At 39.5% G+C, this 13133-nt stretch overlaps 1 protein-coding gene across 2 annotated transcripts; it reads left to right on the top strand.

Annotated features, from left to right (window-relative positions):
* The first annotated feature begins 2828 nt into the window (after window positions 1–2828).
* Window positions 2829–13126, top strand: LOC138960168 (centrosomal protein of 290 kDa-like). Of its 2 annotated transcripts, none has more exons than XM_070331935.1 (7): window positions 2829–3251; window positions 3591–3763; window positions 5084–5200; window positions 6907–6997; window positions 7940–8069; window positions 10495–10589; window positions 12766–13126. In XM_070331935.1, exons 1-7 carry the CDS (start codon window positions 3222–3224, stop codon window positions 12910–12912), a joined length of 783 nt encoding a protein of 260 aa, XP_070188036.1. In that variant the 5' UTR covers window positions 2829–3221; the 3' UTR covers window positions 12913–13126. The 2 variants fall into 2 exon arrangements, with proteins under 2 accessions (XP_070188036.1, XP_070188045.1); XM_070331944.1 differs by having other exon boundaries at window positions 2847–3251; window positions 3591–3730.
* The last annotated feature ends 7 nt before the right edge of the window (window positions 13127–13133 follow it).

Raw genomic sequence — 13133 nt, 5'->3', positions numbered from 1 at the left:
TTTCAAGACTTAGATTCTGTGATAACATAAAATACCATAACTCATTTGACACCAGTGCATCATATAATATTTTTGGATAATTCTCATTAGGCATGATTTTTTTATTGTGTCACTGTGTGTACATTTACATGTGTTTTTAAATGTCAACAGGTGACAGTTCCACTTTTGGAAGAGGTGTGCAGTGAGATTGCAGAAAATGAATGCCTGTCAGCTGATCTGTGAAGCCATGTTAAAACCTTGGACTGTAAGTGTTTAGAGAAACACTGTATGAATGAATACAATTTTGTTGGAGTAGTGTTTTCACTTTTGCTTATAATGTAAAACAATTTCAAGTTTAAATTTCAAGTTATTCAGTTACGCTGAGAATAAGCTGTCATATATAGTAAGCAGTGCTCCCTGTATGGCATACGTGTAATTATTGTTGATCATTCGCGTACACATTCCAGACTTCAATCAATCAATATGAAGCTTGTCAATGTGCAAGTGTTCTTTTTGAATACAATGGTGTGTGTGTTTGCCTTTCTTTTAAAGTTATACGAGGCAGGGAATTATCCCAAGATATGGACTAATAAAAATCTATTATTGTATATATATATATACAGTGGACCACCCCCCCCCCCCCCAATTTGATAATCCCTCCCTTTTAAGACCTTATTTTGTCAGTTTGTCTGTGCATAACTTCTGTAATTTTCCTTCATTTTAAGACTGCCTCCTTTTAAAGACCCGCTTTCTCAGATTGTTTGAGGTAATACAAAGGTGGTTCTATTGTATGTGTTCAAGTGTAAGACTTTGTGGTCTGTTTGACAGGTGCTGTTCTTCGGGACAAACTTCAGGTGTTTGAGTCATGCCTTGGTCTACGAGGGAAGTTCCGGAACGCGGCCAAGGAAAAGGCTCACTCATTGTACTACGCAAGCCATGCAAGCATTACAGAGGTCACCAAGTCGACTCATGCATCAGCTTCCATTTGCCTCAGGATGTTTGAAAGGCTGGTCGAAGCAACCTATGGGTGCAAACAGGAAGACAACGCGAATGACCGACCGGTGCCAGTGTGTGAGGAAGGATGTGATCAGGTATGTTGCTGGGAGTGTGGTGAAGAAACTAAAAAAGAAAGTTTGGGGCCTCAAGAAAGGTGCATACAGATACGAGAAACTGCGCTGTTTAGAAGCACTGAGGTTCAGTGAGCTGTCAGAAAGTGATTGTGATTCTTCAACTGACATGACAACGGTGCTTAACCGAGGAGGACTGACATTTGTCAAAGACAACATTGTGCAAATGTTCCTTGACATGCAGGACATTTTTCGTCGGACTGTGGGTGTCGCTTGCTCTGCCAAAATGAAAGCTGATGACAAGGACTTTCTGCAACAGTGCCAAACCAATGATACAGTGCCTGTGCTTTTTTATGACACAGTTTATGCATTTGACATTTCTTTGAAAGTGCGAGAAGATGTTTTCGAAAATGCTGTCCTGCTTTTTTTTTTAAATCCGAGTTCACCACAAGCTGAGGACAATGTCAATGATGGACAAAGTGCAGCGCGGGTGGAAAGAGTAGAGCATGAAGAACAGGTTGCGTACCAGTGACACTAACATTAACAAGGTGTGAGACAGGCAAAGTTAGCTACATTGGTGCTCAGTGATTTACAAGCATGTTTTCTGTTGCTATGTAAATTCTCCTGTCTTATGTAGAACACACACACTTTGTATTACATTTTTTTTTTTACAATAATCTCATTTGGTGCTGGGTACAAATATTTTAAAAGTTTTCAGGTTCATGTTATTCTCTAGTTTCACTTTTTGTTTTACGCTCGGCACGTGTTTGAATCTGTATCTGTCTGCAACTGTGAGTAAGTACACCTGAATCCAACATACTAAAGAGAAATAGAGAGCTTCAGTATTTAGTCTGTGCTTTAAAAAAATTGTTATTGCTTGCATTTTTCTTCCGTTGTATTTTTTATGTCTTGAAAATAATAAAAATTGCTTTGAAAATGTATTGTGTACCGCAGTCAGAAGTAATTTATTACTTTTGGGAGTTTAGTAACGTGATATCAGTTTTCAATTGTTCGTTCACTTATATTGCTTTCAGATTTAACACACAAGAAACAGCAGCACGGTTTTCGTTGCGAAAAAGGGCAATGGCAGTGCTACGCGATCGAATTGTGTATTATGTACACGCGGTGTTCTTCTGGAAAAGACCGAAGCGACATGTGACGTCAGTCGTTCAGCCCGCGAGCGGTGGGAGGGGGGGGGGGGGGGTTCACATGGTTTGTTTGTTTGTTTGTTTGTTTCAGACCCACACCCATATACACACATTTCACATGTAAACCATTTGTCCGCCCCCTGTCGATATTTATCGACTAAGTTCCTTGTTATCTATGCCTATACATTTTTGCCAGGAAAGACCCTTTTGTCAATCGTGGGATCTTTAACGTGCACGCCCCGACTGAATGGACAGGGAAATATTTCTCATGGCTCCAAAGTGACATGGGTTTACTGGACACATTTTATGATTTGTACATCGCAAGTTTCACTGAGGTTATACATGTTTTGATACTACTGTGAAAAATCTACGCTCTAATTATAAAGGCATTTTCAGTGAGGACCGTATTTTCAGTACGACGCATCTGCATTTTTATGCTTGTGTATGTGCAAGTATGTGTGTATGTCGGTGTGTGTGTGTGTGTGTGTGTGTGTGTGTGTGTGTGTCAGTGTGTGTGTGTGTGTGTGTGTGTTTGTGTGTGTGTGTCAGTATGTGTATGTCGGTGTGTGTGTGTGTGTGTTTGTGTGCCGTCACGATGTGTGTGTGTGTCTGTCAGTATGTGTGTGTGTGTGTATGTCGGTGTGTGTGTGTGTGTGTGTGTGTGTGTGTCAGTGTGTGTGTGCGTGTGTGTGTGGTTGTGTGTGTGTTAACGATTGGATTCAATGCGACACAGAGTGACACACTACACTGACTGACTACACCGTCGCGGCCAAGAGCCGCACACCGTGCTGAGACTGACTTAATATGTCCCCAAGGTGCTGCAAAGTGTCTTGAAAAACCACAGCATTTTAATACCATAACGAAAGTGGTCATTCAAGGGAAGTTACTCTGACTGACAAGTTGTGAGGAGCAAGCGTCAGCCTGCAGCACAGCACAGGCGCTGTTCAAAACATGCAAGCTGCTGTTTATAATAAATATTCGTTACAGTTTACATGTTTAGGGCGTACGCGTGCCCTCAAAGTTCGCCATGAGTATTCCAATACACTGCTGTTCAAAGGTAAAGTGGACTTTTAATGGAGAACCGTCAGTTTCATCGATTTTGTGTGTGTAGATCAGATGTGTTACAAGCTCGTTTTAAATCTCCGTAAACACCCCCACTGTCCGAACAGAGCTAACGATTGCGTTGTTTTACCCTTCACACACAGATAATTTACTTTCACTTGATATAGAGCGATTATAGCTGTGTTAGTGTCGATAACGATCGTGGAATATAGGCCTATGTGAAGAAATCAGGTCAAAAACCTGCTGGAGGTTCTGGTTGCCTCATGAAGAGCTACTGAAGGCTCCACATCTGAATGTACTACTTGTGTCTTCAAGATCATACTGTTTGTTGCAGCTGTCGGCGGAGAACGCGGCACTGAGGAAGAAAGTGCGACAGCTGAAGCACGCCAAGCAAGACCTGGAGGAGAAGCTGTCGGTGCTGGTGCAGAAGAACAAAGTGGACGCCTTGCTCAGGGCGTACTGCACAACCAGAGAGTCAGTTCTTCTACAGTACAACCCCCGATTTAGGTCCCTGTGTTTTCCCGATTATCTGTTAATCACTTCATGACAACTGTAAGTGTCAATAGACCTTTTCGGTATCTGAGCAGCTCTTGCGAGACATGCTCTTTGTTATGCTTCCAAATCCGTGAGAATTTTGAACATTGGCCTAAGCAGCTATCGCGAGATAGCCGTACCACATGCTAATTGCTATGCTTTGAAGTTTGTGAGAGCTTACGAGAGCTTGGAATACCAATAGGGTCTATTGATGTACAGTGTGCCTCCCTTATGAGACTCCTATTGCTCTTTTAAAACCTGATGTTTTTCAGAATTAAGCATGGGGTTCCACTGTACAGATTTAGGGTTGTCTATTCGTATTAGGCCAAAAAAAAAAAATTGTCTGTTTCTGGTAACATGGCTAAAAAAAATAGGGTCGGTAGGTAGGGATTTTTATTTTTTTAATTTTTTTATTTATTTATTTTTTTTTACCCCAAATGTAGACCAATAAAACTAACTTTAAAAATCGCGCAAACAGACTGGATTCACTATACATAGAGACAAGACACTCAACACATTTACAAATCGTCAGCGGACTTTCGTTTTCACACGTTTTTGTTGTTCATTTTCTCACCCTGTCCTTTACCACCCCCCCAAAAAAAAATAATTTGAGTTTGGAAAAAAAAAGTTTAGGGTCGGCGCCGAAATTTAGGGTCGGTCGGGTGACCAGAAACAGACAATTTTTTTTTTTGGCCTTATCATTAGTTAGAGAATTAGCTAGGCCTATTATTATGTTGCTCTTTTGTTGGTTAAACTTAATGTGTGGACGCTTTTTCTTTCAAAGGTGATCGATACCTGTCTCATGGTCTGACTTTTCACAGTACATAGACTAGCTTCTCCTGGTTAGAGATACCTTCTATAGTTCTGGTCCTATATCGCTTTATACTGACCAAGAATTCTCTGTGGTGAAAGAATATCACAGCAAAGAGAGGCTTTTGACTTGATTAGAAATACTATGTTGAGCAGTGTATGTCACCATGAGTGTGAAATAATCTTTCAAGTTTCAGTGACTGTTTGGTTTTCATTAAAAAGTTGACCTTTTTAGGAAATTTATCTTTGGTTTAAAGAAAACTTTATTCACTTTCTTAGTATTGTAACATACAAGATGCGAACTCATGCATAAAGCTTATATTAACGAATTTCAGTTTGAATTATAGATAATGCTGGAAACATCTGACCTCATTTCCTATCCGAGTTCTGGAAGTGACAGCCATTGTTCAGGTTGGTTGCTTTATAATTTTTGGTATTTGCTCGTTGTCTGACAGGTAAACATGACATATCTTTGTGTTCCAGTTCCAGCGTTCAGACAGAGGTGCGTCCATGGGGAGCAAGAGGTGCATATGGAACGATACTTGCTCCAACCAAGCCTGAACCCAGGTCTTCCGAAGCTGATCTGGACAAATCCAACAAGTAAGTACGCTGATCGTGGAAGGGAGAAAATCTCACAGTTAATAATAACGCGGCACACTTACAGACAGAAGCAATTTGAACAACGAACGATTGAATTTTAATACCCATTTAAACACCAACGAGTTGTGTGTCTCCACCCTTTGAGGAGCGGGTTAGGAAGAAAAATATAGCAGATTTTTATGGCGGCTTACTAGTGCCAAAACTTCATAATTGTAATTATCAAGGGAAAATTAGTAATATTCCCTTGATAATTACCATTTTCACGTGTTTATTACTAATTTTCCCGGGAAAATTACTAATTTTCCCGGAATAATTACTAACTTTCACCTGTTAATTACTAATTTTTAGTTTTGGCTCACTTCCTGACGGATTGCTAGTGCCAAAACTAAAAATTAGTAATTTTCCCGTGAAAATGAGTAACTAACAGGCGAAAACAGTAACTGACAGCGTTAATTAGTAATTATCACGTGATAATGGGTAACCCCAGGTTTTGGCACTAGTAAGCCGTCATAGGGCTTACTAGTGCCAAAACCTCATAATTGTAATTATCAAGGGAAAATTACTAATTTTCCCTTGATAATTACCATTTTCACGTATTAATTACTAATTTTACCGGGAAAATTACTAACTTTCACCTGTTAATTACTAATTTTTAGTTTTGGCTCACTTCCTGACGGATTGCTAATGCCAAAACTAAAAATTAGTCATTTTCCCGTGAAAATTACTAATTATCCCGTGAAAATGAGTAACTAACGAGTGAAAACAGTAACTGACAGCGTTAATTAGTAATTATCACGTGATAATGGGTAACCCCAGGTTTTGGCACTAGTAAGCCGTCATAGATTTTGTCAATCTTGGTGGCACTGCCCTCAGCTTACTGTCTGCATGACATTCACACAATAAGCATTTATCCTGCAGGCTAACCTATGGCTGGCAGAAATTAAGGATCTGATAAAGGAATAGTTCTGTTTCATCAAATTTCCTCATTTTATTTTTAACCTAGCCATGCATATCTTCACAATCTTGTGATGATATTCCATGCCATAATAGTTGACATTGTTTGTTGATGAACATTTTGGTGTGTCGGTTTCAACTACCTGGGCAAACAAACCACAGATAACACTGAGTTTTAATTATGATTTTTAAACAGGGCTAGCTAGAGCTGGCCTTTCATGGGTAAAGGGAGAGCATCCGGGTGGTTGTTGTCGTTGGATTTGTTCAGGCTAGCTTGCAGGCTGGTGTCCCCTTAATCGCCCCTCTTACTGGTTAGAGATAGCTATTCAAATGGGAGAGTCTGGGTGTAGGGTCAAGGCTACATGTACAACATTTGACATGTTGTCAAGGTCAAGTTTGGCTGATGGGGTCTATGTCGACCAAAAGAGTGGGATTCCCTGTAGGTGGAGTTCCTGTAGGTGGATTCCCTGGAGCGTTTCGCTGATATAAGCCTCATTGATTGATTGATATCACTGAAAGTCATGCGATGCTTAGCGACATCAGTAGAATTTGATGTTTTTCTATTTTTTTTAATATTTCTTAGAAATTCGAGTATGGTTTGCAAGTTTTATTGAAAAACTCAACCCTGTGGGATTCCCTGTATACAGGAACTCCACCTACAGGGAATCCCACTCTTTTGGTTGACATAGACCCCATCAGCTAAAGTTTGTGTTGTTGCGTTGGGTGGTTGACCAGCAAATGTTGTGTTTCAGAATGATCAACATGCATGCACAGTTGCTGCGGAGGTACGAGAAGGAGGTGAAGCAGAACGTGAACCACGCTGAGACCATTTCTGAACTCACGGTGAGTTGCTACCACTGGTAGTCTTGTACACAGTATATTTTTCTGGAAAAATCATTTGCATTATTCCATGCCATACTTCACACTTTGATGTTTCTCAGATAAAGTAAATGGGTATTTATCATAAAGTAAATGGGATGTGTGTCCCAGAGTCAACTTTGTGCAGACTCTCCTCGGTGTCCGAACACCCCCGTGTGCACGCATGCGCACGAAAAAGATCCCAGGGTCCCAGCGTAAGTCTCAGGCCTTGGAAACACGAATACATGCATGCAAAAATATGAAGCCCCGGTGTCCGATCGGCCAACAGCCCCTACAGTAACCATTACAGCAACTATACTGACCCAAGACCACCCAACCCGGCCCCTAGCCCATTTCAGGTCTCCTATAGCAGCCAGCTGTCTACAACCCCCCCCACCCCCGCTGCATTTTTTATTTTATTTAAAAAAAAATTGTTTGATACAGAGCCGGGTTTTCCCGTCTGACATGCCCCTAATGGCTTTGCCGTGAGGGTTTAAAGCTTACATTTCTCTCTATCAAAAGGCATCATTCACATTTTGAGAGCTTTTTTCTGAAATAATGTTTCGTAAAGCTTCAGCTAAAAGAACTTTATCAGCCTAAAATAGTTTACAGGAAAGAAATGTGTAATAGAATGTGTGCATTGATTTTGCCTTGCTATGCATTGTTTTTAATCTGGGTTGGTGTGAGGTAATCTGTTAATCAGTGTAATGGCCCAACATTTTTCAAGGTACATGTAGCACTTATTACCTCACACTATATCAAGCTGACTCCCATAAGACAGTGGATGGAAATGAAGAACGAATACATTGCATGTTTACAGTCAGTTGTTCCTCTTTTGGATCCTAACTGATTAAGCTTGCTTCCTTGTTACTTTTTTTCTCACTTTTCTTTTTCCCCTTGAAGAAATCTTCACTTGTTTGCTTCTAGGTCAAGCTGTCAACAATAGAGAAACAGTTGAACGAGGAACGGGAGAAAAGAGTTGAACTTGAAAGGCAGCTCTGGGCCCTGAAGGGATCCAAACAGTCTGGCAAACAGAAAGCGTCTGCATGGACATCAGGTATGCCATTGATCATGGAGACACACAGGCATAAGTCATATGAGTCTGTCCACTGTGAGTTATGAAATATTACAAGCTGATACATACATATGTGAGTTATGAAATAGTACAAGCTAATACATACACATGTGAGTTATGAAATAGTAGAAGCTGATACATACACATGTGAGTTATGAAATAGTACAAGCTGATACATACACATGTGAGTTATGAAATATTACAAGCTGATACATACACATGTGAGTTATGAAATATTACAAGCTGATACATACACATGTGAGTTATGAAATATTACAAGTTGATACATACACATGTGAGTTATGAAATATTACAAGCTGATACATACACATGTGAGTTATGAAATATTACAAGCTGATACATACACATGTGAGTTATGAAATATTACAAGTTGATACATACACATGTGAGTTATGAAATAGTACAAGTTGATACATACACATGTGAGTTATGAAATATTACAAGTTGATACATACACATGTGAGTTATGAAATAGTACAAGTTGATACATACACATGTGAGTTATGAAATATTACAAGCTGATACATACACATGTGAGTTATGAAATAGTACAAGCTGATACATACACATGTGAGTTACGAAATAGTAGAAGCTGATACATACACATGTGAGTTATGAAATAGTACAAGTTGATACATACACATGTGCAAGCGATGCATCAATGGAAGACAACATAACACAGTCAAAATCTTTGTCAAGCTCATGTTTATTGAAGCAGTCATGCCCAGCAATTTTTGAATAACTAATTGTAACACAGTAATGATCAAATTGCTCATGACATGGAATGCTTTTTCATAACCCACATGATAATATTGATGCCCTATTTTCAGTTAACAGTCGTTGATGAGAAGGGTAGACAAAGTTATTTTTAGCAAGATCACATTATCTCACACTCAAAACTGCAGTAGGCGCTTGTAACACAATGAGTCCTTATACAGGGAGTAGGTAGTTAGTCGCCATAATTGTTCTCATAGCACCAACAATATAAACAACTTTTTAAGTTTGCTGTAAGAAATAAATAGAGGAAGATACTTGAGTAATTATTTGTGTACAGAAGAATTAAAATTAGATAATGTACATGAAATAATGGTTTAGAGGGTAGGACAGATCGAGGTTTAAACAAATATCATCCCCAGAAAGCGGCTAGCTGTCTCAATGGCAGGGTAAAAACGGTCATACATGTAAAAAGTCCCACTCGTGCAAAAAAACTGAGTGTATACCGGGTTTCAGCCCATGAACGCAGAAGAAGAACAAATATCGTGGAAGTTCTTGGCGTAGAGATCGAGATGCATTTGCAGGACCCTTGTTGAGAATTGTTAGGAATGCATTGGAATCTCATCAGCAAAAGGAAATATATGTCCAAATGTGGGAAAGAGACATAAAAACATTTCTTGTAAGAAAAAAACATTACACAGGTACAATGTATCTATCTTTTAAGTCAGGCTTTTGATCAAAGGTGCAGGTTATACAGTGGAACCCCTTTTTAAGACCACCCCAGTTTAAGACTCCCTCCCTTTTAAGACTCGTTTTTTTTCTCAGATTTTCTGTTCATAGCCTCTGTAAATTTAGCCCCATTTTAAGACTCCCTCCTTTTTAAGACCTGATTTTCTCAGATTTTTGCCGTATTAAAAGGGGGGTTCCACTGTCGTACACTAAAGACAAACTGAAGAACAACAGATCAATATTAAACAGAATGAGATAAGAATTTGCATTCAAAGTGGTCAGGCCTTATATAATACCAAATTACTAGCAATTCTACAGAATACAGTGCTGCTGTGAAGTTGCAACGCATGGAATGAAGAGTATTGATGTGTGAATGCAAGTAAATAAAACAAGTAGGTGAATACATGTGTTACAATGACTGACAAAATACATGTGTAAACCTCTTTCACACAAAAACAAAAAACGAAAACAAAAGGATAACAATATGAATATTGAAGTTTGAAGACCCACTGTTTTTAGACTTCAGTTTTAAGATGTTGTTTTTAACATTGTTCACTTCATTAAGTCGGTAGATGTAAATAATAATAATGATAACAATAATTATGAGATTTTTCTGTGGTGCAGATCTAACTATTGTTCAAATCGCATTCCAAAACTGAACAAATACAATACAAAATAAGCGATGCACAAATAAAAGATTGTACATACATGTACAAGGCAAATCCAAGTACACCATCAATTTGCTAATCATGAACTTTATCACACACACACACACCAAAATACAAAGCAAAAACAAAAGAATAAAAGCCATTTTTGCTCGTGCAACTCACCTTCATCTTACGTAAAATGGCTCAGAAATTACTTGGCGCTCTAGCTCAATAAACATACAAGAAAGTGATAAACTGACGGTATTAATGTATTGAACTGTCTGTTCCCCCGTCAGGAGAGGACCCGGTGCTGAGAGAGGTGGTGGAGGAGAGGAACACGCTGAACAAGGAGAACAAGAGACTGAGGACAGAGCTCAAAGGCTTGGATAAGGTAATTCCATTCCTAATCCCTTGGACAAGACAACAAAGTTCTCTTATGTCTCTAAAAGGCTTGGATAAGGTAATTCCATTCCTAATCCCTTGGACAAGACAACAAAGTTCTCTTATGTCTCTAAAAGGCTTGGATAAGGTAATTCCATTCCTAATCCCTTGGACAAGACAACAAAGTTCTCTTATGTCTCTAAAAGGCTTGGATAAGGTAATTCCATTCCACATTCATCTGACAAGAGTATACAGTTCTATGTCTCTCAAAGGCTTGGATAAGGTAATTCCATTCCACATTCATCTGACAAGAGTATAACCCTTTACCACCTGACCCAAAGTCAAGCTATCCTTATTTGATTCCTGGACGATTTGGAAAAATCACAGTTCAAGATCGGTTGATCGCATGTTGTTGATCTAACCTTAGAGCTATAAGCACAGGTCCATGATCTAACGACCAAAGCAAACCGGAAGTACGTCACCGCGCCTATACTTCGAAGTACTACATCCGTTTGATCGCGAAAGTGAAAGTGCGTGACAAGGTGTGTATCGGGCGGAATAGGGCGATTCAGGGAATGCATAAGGCACTTCCTCCGGGCGGAATCGGGCGATTCAGGTGGTAAAGGGTTATAGTGCTATGTATCTCAAAGGCGTGGATAAAGTAATTCCATTCCACATTCATCTGACAGGAGTATGAAGTTCTATGTCTCTCAAAGGCTTGGATAAAGTAATACCATTCCAAATTCATCTGACAAGAGTACAATGTTCTCTTATGTTGTCAATCCAAAACGGATTGACTGCTAATGTGAACAGCGCTATAAAAGAATGTTTTATTATTAATGTTCCAAAATCAAGATTCAAATACAAGAAAGGTAAGCTTGTGGAATGTATATTTATAGACAAGGCAAAACATTGACTATAACATTGAATGAACAAGATACACCACCAACAAAAGATAATGAATGGGTGATAGCTTAGCTTCAGATGTTGTTTCTTCAAATATGGCAGGAGGCAAAATGTACCTTTCTAGTTTCTTGATTGTTGATTCTGGACTGTGAGCAGTCTTTCCGTTTGGGATTCAAGACATCAGAAACTTTATTATTTTGTCCAAGAAATGTGGATGAGGTGCAGTACTGACAGAATCAAATAAATAAACAGACATGGTATGTCCATAGAAAGCATTATAGCGTAACATTTTTCATCTTATTACACAGTATGCACCGCATGCATATATATTTTTCTTCTTTCTTTGTTACATGTATGAGTAGACTTCATCACAGTTTTGCACAGTCATGGGGGGTAGGCAAGAATTTATTCAGTTCGATAAGTGTTCAGCCACTTCTCAGACATCAGTCTATTGATTTATTGATTAAAGTTTTAGCGGCATTGGTTGCTTAGAAAAAAACTGTGCAGCTTTGACACCACATGTCTATCCATGCATAGTGTAAATTGTCCCAGACAAAATTGGACATATTATTATCATAATTGCATCAGAATTTCTGGTCTAGGTTTTTGTATTTTTTAATGCATTTTGGAGCATGGGGAGCGTTGCAGGGTAGTCGGTTGGGAAGGGAAGGAGTGGGACTAAAACATTGCAAATTATGGTGCTTCATTTATTGTTCTTTCAGATTAAAGTAATCTTTAAAGCCCTTTATTGTATGCTTTTTCCCCTTTGTCAGATGAACTGAAATACCTATAGGTACTGAATTTATGGACACAGTTGATTTCCTTCGTTGTTTCTGCTTTGTGCTCTACTTTTGTTTGTTTGTTTGTTTGCTTAACGCCCAGCCGACCACGAAGGGCCATATCAGGGCGGTGCTGCTTTGACATATAACGTGCGCCACACACAAGACAGAAGTCGCAGCACAGGCTTCATGTCTCACCCAGTCACATTATTCTGACACCGGACCAACCAGTCCTAGCACTAACCCCATAATGCCAGACGCCAGGCGGAGCAGCCACTAGATTGCCAATTTTAAAGTCTTAGGTATGACCCGGCCGGGGTTCGAACCCACGACCTCCCGATCACGGGGCGGACGCCTTACCACTAGGCCAACCGTGCCGGTCTCTACTTTTATTCCCCTGTGTAAGACAATTTGAAATACGGTTGATTTTGTTCTCCACTTTTTGTGATACATTGTAAAATGAAACATGATGATGTTGTGTATATGTATGTCTGATTTCAGGGGTTCTTTGATGAAGTGGAGGACTTAAAGTATGCCTTACAGCAGTCTGCTAAACTCAACAAGGAATATGAGAAGACCTTACGAAAGCTTTGTCAGCAGTTTGGCCTGCCTTATCCTAATCCAGAAAAGATTTTGGAAGCAACATGATAACTATTAGTGTGTGTGTGTGTGTGTGTGTGTGTGTGTGTGTGTGTGTGTGTGTGTGTGTGTGTGCATGAGTGCCTGTGACTGTGTGTGACTGTGTGTGCGTGTGCACGACATGCGCAAGGGCCTGTATGGATGCATTCATCCTGCGGAAAATAACTTTTTGTAAGGGGGGAAGGGAATATCAGTTTGAAAAAATAACATGCTTAAAAGATTCGGTTCTT

The sequence above is a fragment of the Littorina saxatilis genome, linkage group LG1 (genome assembly GCF_037325665.1).
Source record: "Littorina saxatilis isolate snail1 linkage group LG1, US_GU_Lsax_2.0, whole genome shotgun sequence".
Classification (NCBI taxonomy): domain Eukaryota; kingdom Metazoa; phylum Mollusca; class Gastropoda; order Littorinimorpha; family Littorinidae; genus Littorina; species Littorina saxatilis.
The sequence above is the reverse complement of the archived record's forward strand: the minus strand, read 5'-3'. Positions and strand labels throughout refer to the sequence as shown.